We start from the raw sequence: 22738 nt of genomic DNA, 5'->3' as shown, positions 1-22738 counted from the left end.
CTAACGGGAGGTCCCAGCAGTGCCATGCTTGCTCTGGGCTCCTTGCCTTTACTCACACTGGTCCCTCCGCCTGCCTCTCGCGGGCAGACACCTGCTCTCCCCAAGACCTCTAGAGTATTGCCTCATACCCCAAGCCCCCACCACAAAGTATCACCGTCTCTTCCCTGCTCTGTCCTCCTGCACAAATGTCCTGTCCTTAAGGGCAGGACCAGCTCTGATGTCACCAGGTCCCCAGGACCCAGCACATAGTAAATGCTCAAAAAATATTAGTTGGATGGATGGACGAGTGGACACGTGGATGGATGGATGGATGGATGGATGGATGGATGGATGGATGGATGGATGGGTGGGTGGACAGATAGACGTATGGATAAATGGATGGATGGACGGATGAATGGATGGACAGATGGATGGATGGATAGATGGATGGACAAATAGACTTATGGACAAATGGATGGGTGGGTGGACAGATGGATGGATGGGTGGATGGATGGGTGGACGGATGGATGGACAGATGGATGAACAGATAGATGGATGGACAAATGGAAGGGTGGGATGGACAGACGAATGGATGGACAGATAGATGGATGGCGGATAAACAAAAGGATGGATGGATGGACAGATGGACAATCAACCTTCTGAATATAAAACAACAGGATGGCATTCATACACCTGCTTGTGTACATCCGCAGTGCTGGGACCCTGTGGGGCTCTAACAGAGGGGCACCCAGGCTGAAGCTGGTCCTCTCAGCGGATTCCTGGGACACCCCTGCCACGAAGGTGATGAAGTTGGGCCTGCGAAGCCCCCTCTTTACTGGATTCAAATCATGTTCATTTTTGTTCCTAGTTTCACATTCATGAATTTGCATGCATTTTCTAAAGGGAGTCTCTGAAACTGTATAGGCTTTAAGCCCCATGAAAGCTGGATGTGCCTTTATACAATTTTATTTTAAATTTGAATTTTGTTGTCAACTTCTAAAAGTATGGAGATTTCAAATAAAAATCCAACTCTGTTTTTTCTGTGAAAATGGCAGACGCTCTGGCCAAAGAGCTGGTGGGGTGCATTCTCTGTGGCTGAGCCACGGCTGTCCTTTAGACAGAGCAAGCGCCTTCCAGTGTCCAGGGCGCAGGCCCCGTGCCTCAAGCTGAGTGGCTGTGTTTTAGTTATTTGCTCCTGAAATAGTCATGTGTTTGCCTTACCTCAGCGGTTCTCAACCTGTGGGTCGCGACCCCTTTGGTGGTCGAACGACCCTTTCACAGGGGTCGCCTAAGACCATCCTGCATATCAGATATTTACATGACGATTCATAACAGTAGCAACATGACAATTATGAAGTAGCAACGAAAATAATTTTATGGTTGGGTCACAACATGAGGAGCTGTATTTAAAGGGCCAGAGGTTGAGAACCACTGCCTTACCTTGTGGCAACGGCTTCTCCCGGGTAGTGGATGCTCTTGAAAACCAACGCGAATGCTCCTTCCTGAAAGCACAGGAAAGAGAAGTGAGGAACAGCTCGCTCTGCCAAGCCAGGCGGCGGCAGCCTGACCCCCGGCGGGTCTCCCCGGGCCCCTCTCCCCTGTGAGCGGTCTTGGGACATGCCGGGGTGCTCACTCAGGGCAGCAGGGTGACATCAGGAGAAAGTGACGTAGACGGAGCCACGCTAATTACAAAGACCAGACCTTGTAACCAACAGCAACCACACCCGCTGAGGCCCTGGCAGAACAAATCCCAGCTCTGTGATCAACTGGGTGACCTGGTGCATCAGAACCAGGGACCAGGTGAGAACCAGGGACCAGGTTTGAACCAGGGCCAGGGCTCCTGGCCTGGGACAGCATCTACTCAGGGGACACCTGTGAGGGTTAAAGGGGCCAATGCTCCATGACCTGTGCTGAGCTCACTCACACCACCCTGCAGCTGGGCAGTACTCCAGCCTTCTTCGTGCCGCACTTTCCTCGTGGTGAATGAAAATAAGACCCGGTATGGCTTCTGTGAGCCAATGCCAGGAAGGATGCCGGGCCATTCTCCCCTGGGACAATTCTAAGTCGACATCAACGAGATGCATCTAGGTTATGTTACTAACGGCACAAACGTCTCACATGAAAAGCCGGCCATGTGAACCCCCACCACCAAGGTCCTGTGTGCGACCTGCGATGGGAAGCACCCACGGTTCCGAGGCCAATCACAACTTCAGAGGCGTTAAAACGCGGCAAGGCACTTCCATTCGGTGTTTACCACCCAGACCTCAGGACTTTTCCAAATGTTACAAGGACGTGATAGCGTAACGCCAGAAGCTGTAGGCGAGCCAGCTTGACTTCTCAGGAAGTTTGCCTGCATGTGCCTAACGCTTATGAAAGATGACGGGTGAGTTAGCAGGTGTGACTCACCAACTGCTGAATGACTCTCTCGACCAGTGTTGAAAATGTGATGTCCTCGATCTCTCTGTTGTCGAACACGTATTTGATCAGCTTGGCGATAGTCTCCGTGTCTGTCTCTGACTCAAACTCATAGCCTTTGCTTTCCTGGAATATTTGGTTGGACACAGAGAGTCAGATAACGGTCATTGCGAAACGCTGGCCGGGCCAGCTCCCTCTCCTCCCTGATGACTTGCCCTCGGAGTGACTTAAGGAACTGTCGGAGCGACACGGAAAATGTGAAAGGGATGAGAAATGTTTGCCAGAATCACACAGCATAACACAGCTGAGTCATTCCGGACGCCCCGAGACTGCCCCACCTCCAAAGCTGGTCCCTGCCATGAACCTGAACATTGCAAAATAACGGCAGTCAGAGTAATCAAATGAGCTGAGTCAACTCCACCCACATCCCAGCCAACACCACAACCTTTTCATCCTTTAGACACTGGCCATCTGCCTCTCCGCCCCACATTCCCTTCGGTGTATGAGTCGACAATTGAGTGCAAACACTTTAATAAAAGGAAATTCGTGTTCTTTTGATTCTGCGACTCTGCAGCGGCCCCTGTGCATCTACTCGAGCAAGATCTGAGGAGCCGGCTGAGCTGCGGCTGAGGTTTGTGTCCAAGGTGGTGACGTGGCCGAGAGTGGCCCTCGCTCCGCTCCTGCTTTTGTTTCCGGAGGGAAATGAGCTGGTTGGAAAGTTTCTGGGGGAGGACCAAAGGCACTTGACTTAGATGTGACCCAGGGGAAGGAGCTTACCAGAAATTTCCTCAGGTCTTTGTAATTTGTGATGATCCCATTGTGAATGACAACGAATTCTGGAAGAAAAGTTTCAGGACAGAAATGTTATGCAGACGTGAGGATCAAGTCAGATGTGAAGGGAAACAATCTGGCAGCTTGAAACTACAAGCCTTGCTCCTAGAGCAGTGGCTCTCAACCTTCCTAACGCCGCGACCCTTTAATACACTTCCTCATGTTGTGGTGACCCCCAATTTCATTGTTACAAATTGAACATAATTAAAGCATAGTGATTAATCACAAAAACAATCTACACTAATAAAAGAGAAACGTGGTCATTGGCATACACGACCGCTACCCTTTTCATTGGCTAATCAGCGAGGTATGCAAATTAACTGTCAGCCAAGATGGCGGCCAGCAGCCAGGCAGCTTGAAACTAACATGAGGCTTGCTTGCCTCAGTGACGGAGGAAACCAACGTTCCCCGCCTGCGGCTGCAGGCCTCTGAGCCTGCAATTTCAAACATTGTAACAAATACCTCCGGACTTCAGCCAGCAGATTCACAACATTGTATGCAAAGGCCAGAAACCTACTTTCAGCAGTGGGAGGCCTAAGAGCTGGAGCCAAGCCTCAAAGCTAAAGCTGGCCCAGAATAAAAAAAATAAAAAAAAGGAAAAAAGGAGCGTTTGGGAGTTCAGTCACCCCCAGCCTGAAAACAGCCCTCAGCCCCTCACCCAGAATGGCCAGGCACCCCAGTGGGGACCCCCACCCTGATCCAGGACACCCTTCAGGGCAAACGAGCTGGCCCCACCCATGCACCAGGCCTCAATCCTATATAGTAAAAGGGTAATATGCCTCCCAGCACCGGGATCAGCGTGACAGGGGGCAGCGCCCAAACACCCTGATCGGCCCTGCTCTGTGTGTGACAGGGTGCGGCACCCCAACCCCCGCCCCCCCCACGCGCCACGGGCCCTGCTCTGTGTGTGACGGGGTAGAGCCATAACCTCCCCATCGGCCCTGCCCTGAGTGTGAGAGTGGCAGCGCCCCAACCCCCTGATCGGCCCTGCTCTGTGGGTGATAGAGGGTGGCGCCCCAACCCCCCCCCCCCCACGGGCCCTGCTCTGTGTGTGACGGGGTAGAGCCATAACCTCCCCATCAGCCCTGCCCTGAGTGTGACAGTGACGGCGCCCCAATCCCCTGATTGGCCCTGCTCTGTGGGTGATAGAGGGCGGCGCCCCAACCCACTGATCCGCCCTGCTCTGTGTGTGACAGGGGACAGTGCCCCAACTCCCCTATCGGACCTACTCTGTGAGTGACAGGGGGGAGCTCCTCAACCCCCTGATGGGCCCTGCTCTGTGCGTGACAGGGTACGGAACCCCAACCCCCCTGATGGGCCCTGCTCTGTGCGTGACAGGGGGCAGTGCCCCAACCCCCAGATTGGCCCTGCTCTGTGCGTGACAGGGGGTCGCGCCGCAACCTCCCCATCGACCCTGCCTTGAGTGTGACAGGGGGTGGTGCCCCAACCCCCCAATCGGCCCTGCTCTGAGCCCGACCAGAGGCTGCACCTAGGGATTGGGCCTGCCCTCTGCCACCCGGGAGCAGGCCTAAGCCAGCAGGTTGTTATCTCCTGAGGGGTCCCAGACTGCAAGAGGGCACAGGCCGGGCTGAGGGACCCCCCTTCCCCCGAGTGCACAAATTTTTGTGCACCGGGACTCTAGTATGTAATTATATATGTGTTTTCCGATGGTCTTAGGCGACCCAAAGGGGTCGCGACCCACAGGTTGAGAACCGCTGTCCTATAGGGTGTCTGTTAAGCACATGTCATTTACCGTCACAGAACCGAGGCCGGCTATGACTACAATTTCAACCTGAGGGAACACATCCACTGATCTGACCAGGGACAGAGCTCTACTTGTGGTCTACAGGGTCACCAATTAAGTGTTGCTATTTATGTCCATGGGGTTGATTAACCCTTCATTGCCCAGAAACAATTCCAGGAATTCCCAACCGGCTCAGAGAAGTCCCACGCTGGCGGTCCACACCCGGGCTTGTGTGTGACTACACTGAATTGTAACAAGATCTGAGCTGAACACCTCTGAGGGTTCACTTCAAAGTCCCGGTATTCTTCTAGGAAAACCCCACAGGTTCAGGCATCCCTGGGCTCCCCGCACTCCGGTGTGGCCACGAGCATGTCTCTTTTTCAGGGTCTGCCTGCTGTTTCCACCTCCCGCGACCCAGCAGCAACCCGCTCCCCTGGGCTGCGCCCTGTGCAGGGGAGCCAGCGGGAGGGGCGGGCAGTCCTGCGTTCCACTGCACATCCAATAAGTAGCTGAGAAACGGTCAAGGCCAACCTGAAAGTTTTCCTGGGCAAGTAGCCCTCTTCCCCCTGCAGCCTAGATAACGAAAAGACTTTATTATCCTTGAGACGCAGTACTCCCAGGAGGCCGTGTCTACATTTTGGGCGTTTGTCATAAATATTAACTACTAGGGGCCCGGTGCACGAAATTCGTGCACTGGGTGTGGGGGGGGGGGAGTGTCCCTCAGCCCAGCCTGCCCCCTCTCACATACTGGGAGCCCTCAGGCGTTGACCCCCATCACCCTCCGATCGCCTGATCGGCCCCTTGCCCAGGCCTGACGCCTCCGCCAGAGGTGTCAGGCTTGGACAGGGGACCCCCATCTCCCCCTGATCACTGGCTCTGGCCCCCGCCCAGGCCTGAGGCCTCTGGCCCAGGAATCATGCCTGGGCAGGGGACCCCCATCTCCCTCTGATCGCTTGGTCCACCCCCTGCCCAAGCCTGACGCCTCTGACCCAGGCTTCAGGCCTGGGCAAGGGGACCATCATATCCCCCCAATCCCTGGCTCCGCCCCCCACCCAGGCCTGATGCCTCGGCCAGAGGAGTTGACCCTCATCACCCTCCGATCACCAATCACCGGATCGGCCCCTTGACCAGGCCTGACGCCTCTGGCCTAGGCATCCGGCCCAGGCAGCGGGGACCCGCAGCTGCAGCAGCCCCGTGATCGTGGGCTCCGCTTTAGGCCCAGGCAAGGGACCCCTAGCTCCTGGGACTGCCAGCTTCGACCGTGCCCAACTCCCATGGCTGGCTCCACCCCTACTTCCTGCTATCACTGGCCAGGGCAGAAAAGGCGCCTGATTCTCCGATCATGGCTGGGGGGCAGGGCAAAGGCAGCCCCAGGGCCGCCTTTGCCCTGCCCCCCAGCTCTTAGCTCCCCCCTGGGTTTCCGATCACTGTCAGTGGCAGGGGGCTTCTTCCTGCTTTCCCTTTCGCCTCCCTGCATTGTGCCTACATATGCAAATTAACCGCCATCTTGTTGGCAGTTAACTGCCAATCTTAGTTGGCAGTTAACTGCCAATCTTAGTTGGCAGTTAACTGCCAATCTTAGTTGGCAGTTAATTTGCATATAGCCCTGATTAGCCAATGAAAAGGGTATCGTCGTACGCCAATTACCATTTTTCTCTTTTATTAGATAGGATTATTCAGTGAACATCTGGATCTCCAACTCAAGTTTTTTTCAGTACAGGACAGGTTTTTTTCCTGTTACATCTTTTAAAACCTTTTCCATTTTTACCATAGTTTCTTCTCTATATTTTTTACAACATATTGTATACTTTTGTGTGGTCACACAGAAAAATGAGATGTCTCGAATAAAAAAAGCCATTTTCAGCCCGACCGGTGTGGCTCGCTGGTTGAACGTCACAATTCGATTCCTGGTCAGGGCACATGCCTGGGTTGTGAGCTTGATCTCCAGCAGGGGACATGCAAGAGGAAGCCGATGGATGATTCTCTCTCATCACTGATGTTTCTCTCTCTCTCTCATCACTGATGTTTCTCTCTCTCTTCCTCCCTCAATCTCTCTGAAATCAATAAAACATACTTTTAAAAAGCCACTTCAGCAGGTGTGCTAGCCCAGCGCACCTGGGTTACGTGCCTTTACTACTCCATTTGTCCAGGTCCCTCTTGGGGACACCAGCTGGACTGTTGGTCATCTCCTGTACCAGCTGCCTCCATAACCTTCCCCTTCTCCAACTGCTTTCATGTCTACTGTGACACTGTTTCTTACACTATTTTCTTTCACCTCATTCTACTGTCTTCTCAGCATTAATTTGCTTCCTAGAATCTGTGTTTTCTTTGTGAAAACTCCTTTGTGTGATTTTCTTCTGCAATGTCATTGCTGGGTGTAAGCCTTCCTCTTAAAAGTATGCTCTCCAGCTCTCACAGCTAATTTGCTAAAGAAATGTTACGAATCTTCTCTTATTTCCCATGTTGTTTTGTTTTTAATTACTCATCCTGAGTCAGGGCAGGCATTGCTCAGTTTGGGTGTGGGGTCCTCTCCTGGGAGCCTCCCCGCTCTGGGGACACAGAATCATCATCGGCACTGAACTAGGGGTTCACATATCGCCTGGGGAGGCAGGGGACTGTGGCTGGGTACATCTCCAGGCACATGGGCCTGGGGCCATGTTCCCTCAGCCAACACTGCTGCTCCCACGACCACGCCTGTGTCTGGCTTGGGGTTTGGCTGGATGTCCGTTCTAGGTCCACAGTACTGTGGGGTCTGCTGTCTCCCACCCGGGTGTAGGGTGCCAGCCGCAGTAGTGGGACGCCCTGCGGTCCAGTGCATGGACCAGATCCAGGGAAAAGCCCTCAGCAAAACCCTTGCTACCCTCGCCTCTGACCACGTGGGCGCATGTGCAGCCTGGCCCCTGTGTTACCTCCACTGCTCTGATGAGAGGGGTGCCTGGGATGCTCCTGTTCCAAATCAGGCAGGGGGGCTGCCTCAGGAAACTGCAGTGCCCATGGGGCAAAGGACAGGGCGCAGGGAGGTGCCGCTCTCTTCTGCAGCCCGACTTCCAGGAGGAGGAGCTGCAGTGAGGCTGAATGCTTAGCTCAGCGCCTGCTACCAAGCACCCCAAGCCCCCCTGATGTGCCTGATCCTTACTTTGACGTGGGGCCTGCACTGTGCCCGATGTCTCGGAGCGGGGTTCTGGCTGACTCCAAAGATCCTTCTCTCTACTGGACACCCTTGCCCATCATGCCCAGGTGTGAGTCTTCGGGGCTCCTGACCTGACCAGGCTCAACCCTGAGTGGGGACCCACACGAGGGCCCAGATGATGTCTCAGGCCCCTGTTCGGAGCCCTGGGAGGAACCAAGGGCCATGCCTCTCCCCATCTCACATGCCTACTGTGTCTGATGACCCTGGGGCTGACCACAGAGCCCCCAAGAGCTCCCACTGGGAGCCCCAGACCTAGCAGTTCACCCCCATGAAAGGGGGCGGGGTATGATTCAGGAGAACTGTCCTGGGGGTCCATGTGAGTGATGAGGCCCCATGAGCTGGGGCTGGCACACGGGGGTTTTTGGGAGAACTGGGGAGCCTGCAGCCCACCAAACAGGGCCTGGTGCCCATGGGACCGCCGTGGGCAGTGGCTGTGCCCCTGCTCTCTGACCCTGACCTGCTGTCTGTCAGTCCACTTTGTCCAGGGATGCCAGATGCTGGACTTTTCCACACCATCGTTCTCGTTGTTTACAAAAGCAAAGGAGCTCAGTGGAGGGCTCTCCTGCTGGGAGGAGCTGTTGGGCTGCCAGCTGCTGAGGCCTCCTGCAGGGGCACCTCAGACGGGGACCAAGGTCGGCCCTGCTCCCCTGGCCTTGCCCAGGACCACTCTCCTCAGGGGCAGGGTGGGCTTGGAGATGAGGAAGGAATGCCATCCTTCCCTCAAGTGCCTGGCCTGCAGAGCACTTCAGCCCTTCACCCCTCACGCTGCCGGGTCCCCTCAGGCTGGTCCGCGCAGGAAGTGCCTCGTGTGCCTGCGGACGCCTGCGGGTCAGCACCGCCCCGGAGCAGGCGGATCTGCCTCCTGTCGGGGCCGGCACCGCCAGCTTGGATGCCCAGGGGAGACAGGCTGGCTGGGAAACCCCCGGGGGTGGGTGCGGATCAGCCTGCACAGTCAGGCCGGGCAGAACCCCGAGACGAGACGGGGAGCAAGGCCCCGGTACCTACCGTTGCCTCTGTCTGATCGCTGCGGGTGGCTGTTGACCGCGCTCGGAGCCCCATGGGTGGCCCAGCGCGTGTGCGCGATGCCAAAGTGGGTTTCAAACTCCACCTCTAAGTCCATGCTGTCTTGCTCTAGAGGAAAGAAAAGTGCAGTTGCCACACTGACAAAGCCAGCATTGACCCGGCTCTGCTATGCGAGGCGGCGTCTGCAGGGAGACAGGTCAGCACATCCCGCCGGACCGGGCACTGGCGCCTCCTCCGGCGTTGCTGCCAGACCCCTGCTGCTGGTTACTCAGTGCTTACCAGTCCTAACCCACGTAACTTTCACTTTAAAAAGAAGATTCTGTGTCACCACTACACGTGGAAAAGCAATAGCGCTTGCCAGGAAAATTAAAATACATACATAAGTACCAAATATTTAAAAATACATTTCTTTATGTCCCCTCCACAGAAAAGTCAGCATTTTTAGTTTCAAATACCCTTGAAAGAAAAGATTTCCAAGGACCCACGCTGCACTCACTGGCCGGACTGGCCTGTTTCCACTTACTGTAAAGTTCTTCGTCAAGAGCCTTGACTTTTCCCCTTTTCTTGACCAGTCGGATATGCCTTTCTTTGTCTTCGTTATTGTTCCCATCGATTGCCACACCTGCAGGTGAACACGGTTTTCTGTGTTGGACTTAAGGCGGGTCTCTCACACTGTGTTACAGGGCACCACGCGGGAGTGGGGGGGAAATAGGGGAGAGGGCGCGGGGGGGGGGGGGGTGCTGCATGATTTATTAGTTCTCGCTCCCCTGGTGTGTCGCCTGATTGACTTGGAAAGAGGGGGCTGTGCCTGTGGCAACACCTAACAGCCTGCAGGGCGTGAGTGCCTGGACCACACGGCCACGGAGGGCGCTTCGCATCCGGCTGCTTTCAATGGTCCCTCTACTCAGAGCCCCTCCATCTTCCCCACGAGCCCTCTGCTCAGCACAGACAGGGATGTAAACGGACCTGGCTCTCCCTTCCTCCGGCCGCGGCTGAGGTAAGAATGGGAACAGACGAGTGTCCACCAGGCAGGCCGGGGAGGGGGAAGCTCTGAGACGCCCACCTTGAGGAGGGCTGTGCAGCGCTTAGGCCGTTAGGAGGGATTGGGATGATGAAGGGAAAAACATATAAAAGTACAAACTGCTGTCATCATGAGTAGGTGGGACCACAAATGTCTACGCGCCCCTTCCCCCCAGGCCCCCAGCGTGACTGGAGGAGGACACAGGGATACCAAGGGGCACTGTGGATGCAGACTGCTGTTACCCTCGTTTCCTCTTTCGCCTTCTCTAGTTTTCGAATGTGATAAACAGCGTCCGGTTCTGCGGCCGAAGCCTGCAGGCCTACCTGCCGAGTCGTAGCCTCTGTACTCCAGCCGCTGCAGGCCCTTGACGAGGGTCTCAAAAATCTCCTTCCTGGTGCGGGGCACCCTGTAGTTCATGTAGGCAAAGATTCCTGGGGAAGAGCGGACGCTGCACGTTACGAAACACGCCGCTCGTGCTTAGACACGGGCCGGCCCTGGCTGGTGTGCTCAGTGGATAGAGCATCAGCCTGCAGACCGAAGGGGCCCGGGTTCGATTCCGTTCAAGGGCGCATGCCCGGGTTGCAGGCTGGATCCCCAGTCTGGGGCGTGCAGGAGGCAGCCGATCCATGATTCTCTCTCATCATGGATGTTTCTCTCTCTCCCCCACTTCCTCTCCCTTCCTCTCTGAAATCAATACAAATATATTAAAAAAACAACAACAACACGGTCTGGGCATGCGGACAGACCGCACCGCGGAGGCGTCCAGCCTGCGCAGGGGAAGAGCCGCGCCGCCCCCCTGCTTCTCCGTAGACATCCCGTCCCCCGTGACAAGACGCAGGCAGCAGGAGAACACTCTCACACCTCTGGCCTTGGAGAAGTTGTCCAGGGACGTACTTGCAGGAGATGAGGCGTTCACTGCAGCAACGCCTGTAACAGCCAAGATCAGCAAACCACCCTACCAGCCACGGGCATCTGGGAGCCCCCCAACGTGGACTCCATGACGGGCACAGAAGGCACCTGGGAAGTCACACGGAGGCCACAGCAGCCCTGCAGCAGGTGAGAACGGGCACTGTGGCCTCCGCCCACTTCCCACTCAGCTCTGCTGCCTGGATCGATAAGCACCATTTTACAACAACAAGAGAATCCTTATCTCGAAGGAAGGCCAGGAAGATTTTGTTTGGCTTTATTTTCTGTATTCATATTGCAAAGTAATATTTTCCCAACGAGGGAATAACAGTTGTCATACTGGTTCTTTCCAAACCCTCCACTCCCCTGCTTGAGACTACAGACTCTTGGTCTGTCTCTGTCTTGCCCTGTGAGTGCTCCATCCAGTCATCCTTCTGCGCTTGCATCCTCCCTGCTCTCCTCACAGCTCAGCTCCAACCCCTCCTCCCAGAGCAGGCTTGTCAAGGTCCCAGCTCTTCCGCCCACAGGGCCACCACAGCGCTCTTAGATCCTGGGGCAACTATGTCCCCTGACAGGGACACAGGCTGCTACTCCCACCTTTATATTATCGCTGTATCTCAGCGACAGTCCTTGTTCAATAAATGTGGAACAGAGCAACCCTGAATTTGTACTAATCAGGGGAGCAATGGTATGGATCCTGAAAATATTCAGGCATATGCATAGCAGCTCATCTTACTGAGAACTCACCATGGGTCAGGCACTGGCCAAGCATTCCCACACAGATGCCCATCAAAGCTCACAGCAGCCTTAGAGCTCAGACCTGCTGTCACCCAGAAGCCCGGGAGGCTGTGACCGGGCAAGAGTCAGGAGCAGAGACAAGGAGACCTGACTTCAGGGCATAAATGCTCCCAGCGCTGGGCAGCGCTGCCTCGGGGATACCTGGACTTAAAAGGTTTATTTTCCCAATTTTAATCTGGGGAAAGAAGATGCCTACCGAGAGGGCTTCTGGTGGCTAACTGGGATCAAAGTAAAAATAAATAAAACAGCCTAGCAGCCATTTCCAAACAGGGGCCTCTCACCCAAGCCGCACTTCAGAGAGAAGCTTGCCCTGAACCACTGCCTGGCTGCACTGTGATCCTGGGAGCATGTCACCCAATAGGACTGAAACTCCCCCTCCACCCCCCGACAATCAAAGCTGTGCAGCCACATCCCCATCAGCATCTCCAACAACAATCAGAGCAGCTCCATTCTGACCCGTCAGGACGGTGCTTTTTGAGTCAATCCAACAGCAAGGCTCTGGAGTCCTCATTTGCACGAGGATAAACCAATCAGGAACCAGGACGGGGACTTCGGTCCACGTAAGCCAGTTCCCTGCTGGCTCCGAGGGCCCACTGTCCCTTTCCACTGGAGACTGCGTTTCCCTGGCTGAAGCTTTCAGACTGGAGGGGAGCAGAGCAGGCAGAGCAGAGCTGCCTAGCCCGAGAGGGGCCTTTCCCCAGGGCAGCCATGTTTCATTATAGAGCTGCCACCATCCAGCCGCTCCACAGCTGTGCTGTATCACAGTTGAGCTGTATGCACTGAGTGAAGTTTCCTTCCCCCCTGCACCCCAAATTGGGGATTCCTGTTGGCACTGAATTGGTGACAGCGACTACTGGTTGACAATTGTCTATTTTATTATTATTTTTTTCTAACGTTCTTCTGGATGGCAGGAAAGTCTGACCACGATTGAAGACCTGCCGTGTATCTGCACCCATATTATAGCGTTTACAATAGCCAAGGCTTAAGTGTCCACTGACGAATGAGTGGATAAAGAAAACGAGGTACACACAGACAAGGGAATATTATTCAGCCACGAACGGGGGGAGTCCTGCCAACTGCGACAACATGGGTGGGCCTAGAGCAGCGGTTCTCAACCTGTGGGTCGCGACCCCTTTGGGGGTGGAACGACCCTTTCACAGGGGTCGCCTAAGACCATTGGAAAACACATATATAATTATACATTGTTCTTGTGATTAATCACTATGCTTTAATTATGTTCAATTTGTAACAATGAAATTGAGGGTCACCACAACATGAGGAACTGTATTAAAGGGTCACGGCATTAGGAAGGTTGAGAACCACTGGCCTAGAGAGTTATGCTAAATGAAACAAGTCATTCAGAGAAAGACAAACACTATTATTTCACTTATATGTGGAATCTAATAAAAACCAAACTCCAGATACAGAGATCAGATTGGTGGTTGCCTGGGGTGGGGTGGGAGATGGGGAATTAGGTACATGTGGTCAAAAGGTACAAACTTCCAGTTATAAGACAAATAAGTTCTGGGGATGTAACGTACAGCATGGTAACTGTAGTTAATACTTCATTATCCATTTCCAAGTTGCTCAAAGAGTAGGTCTTAAAAGTTCTCACAATAAGGAAAAACTCTTACCTATGTGAGGTGATGAATGTTAAGTAGTCCTATTGTGTCATCATCTATATCTATATCCATAAATCGTTATGCTGTACACCTTAGCCTTATACCATGTTCTATCACTAATCTATAATAATAAAAGGGTAATATGCTAATTAGACCGGATGTCCTTCTGGGCGTCATTCCGGACGTCCTTCTGGATGAAGCCAGGACCGGAGGGAAGCAGCCCGTGTCTCAGGTGCCTGCTGGCAGCTGGAGGAGGGAAGCCCGGGTCCTGGGTGTCAGAGGGAAGCCAGTGCCAGCAGCCGGGGGAAGGAAGGCCTACTCTTGCACGAATTTTCATGCATTGGGCCTCTAGTCTCTCAATAAAACCAGAAAGTTTTCCCAGACATGAACCTCGGAAGGGATAAGCTGCCTGAGGATATCTGAGAGCTGAGCACGATTATACACAAAACCACCCGTAATACCCCCTGTTGTTACGTTGGTTTAATTCAATATGGTATATCTGAATGAATGATTAAATTTCAACTAAATGTGGGGTCCAATCACATGAACATTGAACTTGCTAAAATCCCATCTAGACACACTCAGTCAGAAACAGGTTACAAAATTAAACAGCACCACACTGTCTTGCCTTCTTATGCACTGTACGGTACTGTACCTGGGCTACATTTTCACACACGTCTTAAGGTACAGAGTTTATATCTAACAGCCTGCACCCTGTGCTTTCTGCGCAGTGGCAGACGCTTTCTGTTTAAAATGGCCGAGGGTAATGTTGACAGTCGCTATTTTTGCCTCCCTGGCCGCCTGGAGTCGGTGAGAGGTGCTGAATGGAAGGGCTGTGTGTGCATCTCAGAGCCCACCCGCCTCCCTCCGCTCCAACCTGAGGGCGGCTGGGCGTGGGATGCACTGTCACCTCACGCATAAAAAATGATAATTACCTTTCAATGCAAACATTTAAAAAATGCTAACAGCTTTACGGGGATATAGGACCCGTGGCCTACGGGTTTCTTATTTAAAGTCCAAAAGGCTATGGTGTTTGGTGCCTTTACAGTGTTGTACAGCTATCAGCACAATCTATGTTTAGGTGAAACTTTTCATAACATTAATTTTTCTTCAAAAATTCAGGAAGTTTGCTGTGGGGACACGATCAAATCCCAGTCACGTGGAAAGCCCACCCAGCTCTGGGGGGCGGTCACATGAACTGGGGGGCAACTCGGATCGTTTCTGAAGGGTTTTAAGCTAAGAGTCTTCGCTGGCTCCTGGGAGTTGTTCCCGAGTCACACTTGCACCTCCCGAAGAGAAGTGGACCGCTGCAGGCCACAAAGGCCACCCCAAGCCTGGGGAGTTCAACCTGACATGCCCTGACCAGGTGCTCCGGGCAGCGCCCTCCTCCGCCCAACGCTGCTCTGAACTCAGGAACGGAGCAGCCTCCTTGGTGGGTGGGGAGGGGCTGCCGCCCTGCCCCCACCATGGGCTGGGACAGTTACAGCTTCCTTGTTGGCAGGGTCACCAGCTGGGTCCACCCCCAGCCAGGAGGCTCTGCAGCCAGGAGGGTTTGGGAGATTACCGTGGTGAGGGGCTGCCGAGGACTGGTTTTCAAGGTCTTTGCACACGGAGGCATAAGTCTGATTTCCAACATCTAGTCAGTAAGTCCTTTAAGCACAGCCTCTCTCCCTTGCAGCTCAGCCTCCTGGCTGCCCCTGCACGCGACTGAGACGAAGTGAATCAGCCAGCATTTACATCATGCTTTCGCTGTTTTTAAAAATAATGAAATAAAGAAGTTGCCTCCCCAGGAATTTCTCGGTGCTATTCACAGCAGAATTCCCGGCCGGAGTCCCTTCCCTCCATGAAAAGAGCGAGATGAGAAACATGTTTTACCTGTGAGATCCCTAAAGATCGGCTGGACAGTAAATGAGGGTGAATTCGTGCACCCTCCTAGGAAGGCAATTTGCAAGCTCTCCGAGTTAAAAGGTGTGCATCTGCCGACCCGAGCTCTTGTACTCCCAGGACTGTCTCCACAGAGACCTCGGCGGAGACCCCAGCTGCTCGGTGCTGGCCGTGGGCAGCCTGAGGCCCGGCGGGGGCCAGGTTAAGTGACCGTGCGCCACACGCAGGGCCCCCATGGAGCACGCGCCGGCAGCCCGCCACAGGGCTAGTGGCTGCCTCCAAGGAGGGCACTGGATGAAGGCAGGAGCGTCCTCCCCCTGCGTGTGTGCTCTTTGTACACACGTGCCTGTGTACACTGGTTTAGCCTATGCCGCTCGGAATTAGTGCTGGCTATAGGATGGCCATCCAGCCCGATCCGACTTCACTGACTTCACTGGCTCCCCAGCCCCACCCCCCGGAGGAGGACAGCCACACCCCAGGAGACAGCACAGTCTGAGTGCACCTTCCCAGTGCATGAAAGGACAAGTGTGTGAAAGGAGGTCCCCACCTGGGAGCCTCCTCTCTCAGGCTTCTTGCTCTCACCAGTCTGGGACAGCAAGAAGCCAGAGGGTAGCGACAGACACCTGCAGCCTGCGCCAAGTACCGTTTCCAGACGCCAGCTCGCCCCGCTTCCTGTGTGGCCTGCAGCAAGTCACTGAGCACCCTTAGAGCCTTTGCAGTTGGTGCTGCCACACAGTAGGCGTCCTGGGAAGGCGCAGGCTAGGAGCTTCCCTCCTGGAGTGTGAGGCGCACCTGCAGGCCTGTGGGGGCCTCCTGGTCACCCCTGCAGAAATGACCAGACACTGAAACCCGGGAGAAGAGAATCGTTTGCCAGTATTTCTCCTTGGCCTTCTACTTGGGGAAATGATGGTTAAACCAAATGGGTGATTCAGGCTGCAACTCGGTCAAGATTTAATTCAACCTCAAAACCTTTCTCTGGCCCATGGAGGCCTCATCACTGTGCTGGGAGTTCTGAGGTGGAGGGGGCCTGGCAGGTGGGTGGAGAGAGGACATGATGCTTCGGAACCTCTTTTCCCCTCCAGAGATTTGCAGGCGAAGGGGCTGGGGCAGAGGGGCAGGGCTCCTGGGTGGGCTCTGTGCACAGGTGGCCCCAACTCCTTCTGCAGGTGACAGCTGACTGGTCACCCACCCACTGGGTCCAATGCAAGCCTTCCCCGCTCCCCCTTTTTAAACAGCCACGTGGCCCTGTTTAATAATTGCCTACATAGCACTTGCCTCCTTGTCTGTTGTCTGACTTCCCACGGGACTGTAACCTTCATAGGACGGAACACATCTGTCTGTTTATCTGTCTTATTCATCGCTGTATCCCTGTCCCCTGGCCCAGAGCCGGGCACATTTTAGGTGCTCTATAACTATATGTTGAAGAAATGAATGGATGGATGGATGGATGGATGTAGGGTGATTAGAGAAAGTGGCCTTTGAGTTGGGCCTGAGACAGCCACGTTCAACCGGGCACAGCAGACTCCTGGTAGGGTTCAGGCCTCGATGACAGATCCTCCCCTGGCCCTTAGGAGACACCCCCCCGCCCCACTCACCAGCACGGGACACTTCTGCTTCTGACTCCACCTTTCTCTTCCCATCCAGCCCCCCCGGCCCCCCCCCACACACACATGCCGGGCCAGCAACCACAGTAAGGCTGGCTGCCACGACACCCCAGAACTGTAACCCCTGGTGCCCCAAAGGACAGATAACGACAATGACCACATGAGAAGGACCCCTGGCCAGAGCCAGAAGTGCTGAACGCCTGGATTCTTCTCTACAAACCCTGGAGTGCTCAAGATGCTGCAGGGGGAGGGGTCGGGGGGGAGGGGGGGACAGATTATTTGAGGCCTGGAGGGTGAGGGAAGAGGTCAAGTTCACCATGGGCTGGCTGGGGTCCGCATCCTCATTCTGCGGCTGTAGTTTTGAAGAAACTCTCCATCCCTCTGAGCATCAGCTATTAATAAAGCACTGCCCCACTGTGCATGAGAGTGGACAGTCCCAGGCGGAGGGCCAGCCGGTACCACACACAGAACAGGGGTTCCGCTGTGGGAGGCACGTCACCGCCCAGCAAGGCGGGCACCTCCCCAGGCAAAGGCCGCACTTTCCACCACCATCCATGAGCCAAGTCATTTAGATAATGTTCTAAGTCCCAAACTGGATTAGTCGTTGCCCGGACAGAGGACATGGCCAGAAATCCCTGAGCAGACATCTGTGTGTGTGAGTGTGAGTGTGAGAGTGTGTATATGTGTGTGGCATGTGGGGGGGGGGGGCGCTGTCTACGCTTCAGTGTGAGGCCCCCAGGAAGGGGCGGTCACTGGGCCAATGGCAAGGGCGGAGAGGAGGCTGTCGGCTCCGGATGTCCAGGCCTCACTCACATAGACAGGGGCGGCCACCTTCTTCACGAAGCGGGAGAGCAAAGGTCCCACGGGGGGGGGGGGGGGGGTGTCTCGCACACTGGCTCAGGGTCAGGAGGGGGTTGGTCCCTCTGGGGACAGCCTTGCACCGCCTCGTGCCCCCTTGGGACTGCAGGGGTTCCTGCTGCGCCCCCACCGGAGCCCCCGAGAGAACAGGGACTGCTTCCCGCGTGAGCAAGGGCAAGGCATTTCTGTTTTTAATAAAAAGCCCTTGGTGTCCTTGTCAAGTTAGGATTTCACCAGCACCAAAGGGCAAGCAACATACACTCTCCACTGTAAAGAGAAAATAGAAGTCCTGTTTCAACTGCCAACATTCAGTTATTTAAAAAAACCAGGCTTTATTTTCAGGGAGAGAAATACGTCTGTTGAAAATGAGAAAGAGGCAGATGATCAAATTGCTTAACTGTTTCTGCCCTGAATTAATCTTCAGAATTTCCTCCAATAGTGTTTATAATCTCAAGTTAATCTCCTTTTAGAAGTGAATTTTACTACATATAAAAATAATCCCTTAATTTAAAAGCGCTGTTTACTAATGCTACATCACAAAATGTCCAGAAGGTTTCTCAGAACTTGGGGAACCCCTGACAAATAAGGCTGAGCAGTGGAGGAATGGCGATGAGGGGTGAGGAGAGGGCGGCCGCCAGGCTGAGCCCCTGCCCCCGGAGTGCCCACGTGAGTCCCATCTCCGCGGTGGCACGAGGGAGCTGCCAGAACTGCTCCCCAGAACCGACTGTGCACCTCTCTTCCCAACTGCGCCCCCAGGAGCCTCACTGATGACCTGAAATTAGCCATGGTGACAGTATTTTCCCCATAGAAACTGGCAAACCGGAGAGCCGGTTGTTAAGCATTTAAATATTTTTTTATTGATTTCAGAAAGGGAGGGAGAGGGAGAAACAGAAACATCAATGAGAGAATCATCAATCGGCTGCCTCCTGCACGCCCCCTACTGGGGATCAAGCCCACAACCCGGGCATGTGCCCTTGACTGGAATCCAACCCGGGACCCTTCAGTCCGCAGGCCCACTATCCGCTGAGCCAAACCAGCTAGGGACGGCTGTTAAGCATTTAGCTGCCATCACTGGGCTCCTATGGCTTCAGAGGTAACAAGCCACTCGACCTGACTCCAGTGTCTGTGCCCCATCAACTCCAGCCCCGTCCTCCGGAGACATCTGTCCACAGACTGAACTGTTACACGGAGGAAAGGAGTGTCAAATACGACAGGGCCCTGGGAGCTGGAAGACGTTTGGGACAAACGGGTGAGCTCTCCCCTGAGTCACATCATCTCCCCGGACGGCTGCTTCCTCAGCTGAGCCCAGAAGTGCAAGCTCCCCTGAAGACCGCCATGCAAGCGAGCAGACCGTGCGTGCGTGTCCTGGCCCCTGTGGCACCCAGACAATAGAACCTGCCTGCTTCCTGCAGGGAAGGGATGAGTGGGAAGGGTATGTACCTGTGAGAAGGGCACGATGCAGTGAGAGCCATGTTTTTATGACACGGGGACTGAACACTATTTGGTCAAACGGCAAGTTGCACCATCCAGTGAAGGGTGGGGGGGTTAACGGATGCCTGGGTCCACTTTCTGACTGTGGTCCCGTCTGAGTGCTGGGCCAGGGGACTTGGGTGTGTGGGGTGGGGTGGGATGGGGAGGGATGAGGGCAATATCCTTGTGACCATAGCGTGGGCATCTGGGGTTGGCAGCGCTGGGCTGTTCTTGGGGGAGGCACCTGAAAGCAAGCACCCAACTGTCTCAGGAGGATTAATGGCCTCAGACATCAGTCCTCACTGCTGGAATTTCTCTACGGAATCTTCATATTAAAAAAGGGATTTAGGCCACCATCTTGGGACACTGAGGAGGACAAGAGAATCTCAGGGAGATTAAAAATGGCAGCAGAGTAAGTAGATGCTGCTCGGATAAGCTCCCAGGAAAAAACTGGAATTACAACTAAAATACAAAAAAACTTCCTGAATCTCAACGGAAAACTCCAGGAGAGAACCCTGATACCCAAGGACCAAAGGTGGAGACCGCATGGAGACTGGTAGGAGGGGCGGAGGTGCCCACAGACAGCAACTGAAGTCCCGGAGAGATATCTCAGCGGTGGGGAGGGGAGGACACGGGGGGGGGGGGTGCCACTGAGAGCTCTGGGATCTAATCCCCAAGCTGGGCTCTCCAGCAGAGAGCACCAGAACTGAGGAGGGTGCCACATAACATCTGACTGTGAAAAGCAGTGGGGTGCTGTCTGCCAGGGAGTAACAACTGAAAGTTCAGGCACCCTCTTAAAGAGCCAATGCACTAAACTCCCTGTGGAGCCACCCACCTTGTGCTCCGGCAGACGGAGGGTGAAGCGGACTGGAGCTGTGAGAGCAGAAGCCAGGACTGGGGACTCGGGCTCGAGCTCAGAAGGCAGACACCCCAAGTTTCCTGGGCTGAGTAAATGCCTCTCACAGCAGAGGACATCTTTCTCACATAGACATCTGCCTTGCAGAAGACAATTGATGCACCCTATTGGAAAACACCTTGCTCTGAGGCCACTTAGATTAAAAGTAACAATTAGCCTCCAGGCAGAAGCAACTGGCCCACCCTGTTGAAAACTCTCCCCACACCTGAGGACGACTGCCTGGGGCAACTCAAGTAGGAGGAAAAAGTCCCACAAGTGCAGGAGGCACACAGATCCCCAAACAAGAAGAACCCAAACCGGCCCTCGCCCAGGCACATAATTAAAATGCCAAAAATTAAAGACAAAGAGAGAATCTTAAAGGCAGCAAGAGAAAGGAAAACTGTTGCCTACAAAGGAGTTCCCATAAGGATGACACCTGATTTCTCATCAAAAAAGGTATTTAGTCCAACTGGTGTGAGTCAGTGGTTGAGTGTTGACCTATGAACCAGGAAGTCACAGTTAAATTCCCGGTCAAGGCACATGCCCTGGTTGCAGGCTTGATCCCCAGTGTGGGGCATGCAGGAGGCAGCCGGATCAGTGATTCTCTCTCATCGTTGACGTTTCTCTTTCTCCCCCTGTCTCCCTTCCTCTCTGAAATCAATAAAAAGATTTTTTTAACAAATAGTAAATAAGGTATTTATGTGATTAAGTTAAGTATCTTGAGATGGAAGATTACCTAAATGCAGTCATCAGTATCCTTCTAAGAGGGAGACTTGCCTGGAAGAGGAGGAGGTGATGTGACCACAAAGGCAGAGAATGGAGTGAGTAACCACAAGGCAAGGAAAGCTGGCAGCCACCAGAGCCGGAAGAGATGAGGAACAGAGTCTCCCCTGAGGCCTCCAGAGGAGGTGGGGCCCTTTGGAGAGCTTGACTTTGGCCCAGGAAAACTGATTTCTGAACTTCTAGTCTCCAGATCTATGAGAGAATAAATGTATGTTGTTTGAAACCAGCAAGTCTGTGGTAATTTGTTACAGCAGTCAGAGGAAACGAATACATTCTCTCTAAACAAGTCTTCCCCCCACCCCTCCCCGCAACCCCCCAGCAGTGAAGGAGCGGCGAGATTTAAGAATTCATGGACAGGAAGTGCAATCCTTGCAGTAAGATCCCATGCATACATGCTGTCATGTCCTTGCATATGCGATGCCCTCAGCCTGGCATACCTCTCACCCCCTTCTCTCTGCAGAGCTCATACTTGAGGCCAGGACCTTGTGGCACTTTCCCAGGTACCCCCTCTCTTCCTGGGCCATCAGTACTCCCTGCCTCCACTGTGCTAGGGCCCGAAGCTCAGACTACATGGGCACCAACAGCTGGGTGGGGGCTGGGGAAACTGGGGAGCTTTCACCCCTCATCCTAGGGGCCACTATGCACTATTCAGAAACATGGACTCGGGGTTACTCATCTCTGAATTTTTTCAAGAAAAGTCAAAAATTTCACCTACTTATGTGCAATCTCCCCAATTTTTTAATTTGGTAACTAATTTAAAGAATAAAGTTTAAATCCTATGCACCAAACAGAGAGGTCTGCCTGCTGGTTTGGCCTGAGGCTGCCCAGCTGAACTTGTGCCCAAGGCCTGTCCTCTGTGATGGCATTTACCTCAGGAGTGATCGGGTCCCTGGCCCCTGGTCAGGAATCTGCCTCTGCACTGCCCAACTACGGACCCTTATCCAAGGGGAGGGTCATGCCCACATGGCCCCAGGACCGGGTAAACACGGGTCTCAGCCATCGTGGCTGCGTGAAGAAGGAAGGACAGAGGGAAAGGAAGGAAGAAGGGAGAGACTATAGTAGCCTACCCATTGGCAGGAAGTAAGCAAAATGTCAGCAGCTCTCAGCTGTCAGTAAAACCACCCATGGGTACCGACGTGCCACCTAGCTAAGGCTTAGGGTGCACTGCAACTCTGAGCATCCGCTTACGGTGCGTGGGGTCCAGCAGTACTGGGCCCAGCTTTCTGTGCGAGAAGCAGGGCCAGTCTGAGCAAGGTCATCAGCACCTAACGAAGAGAGGCCAGCGGAGGGTCATTGCTGACCCCCGATGGCAGAGCTCAGCAGGCCGCAGCCAGCCCAGAGAAGACTTCAAACAACTCCTGCTCAGACACTGGTGTGCACAGACCGTTCCAGGCCTCAATTTCCCCAAATGTGAAATGAAGAGGGTCCGTAGTTCATTCCAGGTGCGTCTTGGCAATTGCTGCCATATCCTTGTACCAAATGCACAAACATTTCTTTCATGTTTTTCTGTAAAATTGACTATCTTTTTGAAAACTTAAAACGAATTCATTACAAAACCGTAAGAGGAAAACCTGTATCATTTGCCTTACATACGCAGACCATAATGCAAAGAAACCAGACCAGTATATTCAATTCTAGCCAGATGCCGCTGTGGCTGAGCAGGGGGCGTCTGTGCTTGGCAGGTGTCAGAGAGATGGACGACACCTGAGCACAGC

The 22738-nt window shown here is 54.0% G+C and overlaps 1 protein-coding gene across 1 annotated transcript in view; it reads right to left on the bottom strand.

Moving 5' to 3' along the window:
• The window catches only part of GFPT2 (glutamine-fructose-6-phosphate transaminase 2), a 42002-nt gene that overhangs the window by 17571 nt on the left and 1693 nt on the right, over nt 1-22738 (bottom strand). The window contains exons 2-7 of the mRNA XM_059695651.1: nt 10527-10634; nt 9706-9804; nt 9165-9290; nt 3172-3230; nt 2386-2520; nt 1420-1481 (exon numbers count right to left, since the gene is read on the bottom strand). Coding sequence (XP_059551634.1) covers nt 1420-1481; nt 2386-2520; nt 3172-3230; nt 9165-9290; nt 9706-9804; nt 10527-10634 — 589 coding nt within the window. The remainder of the gene's footprint in view (nt 1-1419; nt 1482-2385; nt 2521-3171; nt 3231-9164; nt 9291-9705; nt 9805-10526; nt 10635-22738) is intronic.

This window comes from Myotis daubentonii, chromosome 5 (assembly GCF_963259705.1).
Source record: "Myotis daubentonii chromosome 5, mMyoDau2.1, whole genome shotgun sequence".
NCBI lineage: Eukaryota > Metazoa > Chordata > Mammalia > Chiroptera > Vespertilionidae > Myotis > Myotis daubentonii.
Note: the sequence above shows the minus strand (reverse complement) of the source record. Positions and strands in the feature narration are given on the sequence as shown.